Raw genomic sequence first — 1,270 nt, forward strand, 5'->3', positions numbered from 1 at the left:
TAAGAGGTACGGCCGAAGAAAGCTTCACTAAGCTCCCATCATACTTTCATATGGTGTCTCTTACTAATCACGATAGCATCACCAATATTCATTTTGATGAACAGAACCGTTTTATCTATCTTTTCCTAGCATATGGACCTTGTATACGAGGTTTTGGTTGCATGAGAAAAGTTATCAGTGTTAATGGAACGTGGTTGAAGGGAAAATTCAGAGGTACGTTGTTAGTTGCCATTGCACAGGATAGTGAACGTCATTGTTATCCCATCGCATGGGCCATTGTAGACTCAGAGAATGATGCATCCTGGACATGGTTCTTCTCGAACTTGAAGGTGATTATCACTGATTCTGAGGAATTAGTTTTTATTTCTGATAGGAATCAAAGTATAAGTAATGCATTGTCTACAGTTTATTCATTAGCACATCACGGTTGTTGCACATGGCATGTGTCTCAAAACATCAAGAGTAATTTCAGATGTAGCGGTGTTCTGCCATTGTTCTTTAAAACCGTTGAGGCCTACCGCATTGACGAGTTTTCTGTCTTGTTTGATGAGTTGTCTGCAAGATATCCCAGTATTGCCAAATACCTACAGGAGAAGGTACGTTTTGAAATGTGGTCTTGTGCTCATTTTAAAGGAAATCGATATAATATTATGACCACAAACATGTCTGAGTCAGTTAATGCAATGCTCAAAGATGTTCGAGATTACCCTGTCATTGCCCTCTTTAATTTTATACAAGCGAAGATGTCAGAGTGGTTTAATAACAGGCGGGTCGAAGCTTCTAAAACTAAAACATTATTAACGCCAAGTGTGAAAAAAACTCTTCGTGAGAGGCACAACAAAGCAGGATTTCTAATGGCCAGAAGACTTAATACTGTTGAGTTCCAAGTGACAGGTGGAGAGGCCACTGCAATTGTCAATATTGGAGCGAGGAGTTGCACTTGTCGTGTGTTCGACCTTGAGCAGAACCCATGCGAGCATGCAATATCATGTTGTAGAGAAGCAGTAATGTCACTCTATGATTTATGCTCAAAATACTATAGGACAGAAGTTTGCGCTCTTGCGTATGCTGAGACAATCTATCCTGTGCCGGATACTTTGCAATGGGATATTCCGAATCACGTAAAGGAAGTTCGCCTTCTTCCACCGCGAGTTGTACCAAAGAGGGGTAGGCCAAAGCAAAAACGCATTCCCAGCATAGGTGAGTTCACACGAAGACAGAATCGATGTGCTAGGTGTGGGCAATATGGACACTACCAGAAGAAATGTAA

General features: G+C 41.1%; 1 protein-coding gene across 1 annotated transcript in view; it reads left to right on the forward strand.

The window, feature by feature from the left end:
- The first annotated feature begins 161 nt into the window (after window positions 1–161).
- The window catches only part of LOC112092793, a 4,423-nt gene continuing 3,314 nt past the window's right edge, over window positions 162–1,270 (forward strand). The window contains exon 1 of the mRNA XM_024169823.1: window positions 162–1,200. Coding sequence (XP_024025591.1) covers window positions 162–1,200 — 1,039 coding nt within the window. The remainder of the gene's footprint in view (window positions 1,201–1,270) is intronic.

The sequence above is a fragment of the Morus notabilis genome, unplaced genomic scaffold (genome assembly GCF_000414095.1).
Source record: "Morus notabilis unplaced genomic scaffold, ASM41409v2 Scaffold333, whole genome shotgun sequence".
Lineage (NCBI taxonomy): Eukaryota > Viridiplantae > Streptophyta > Magnoliopsida > Rosales > Moraceae > Morus > Morus notabilis.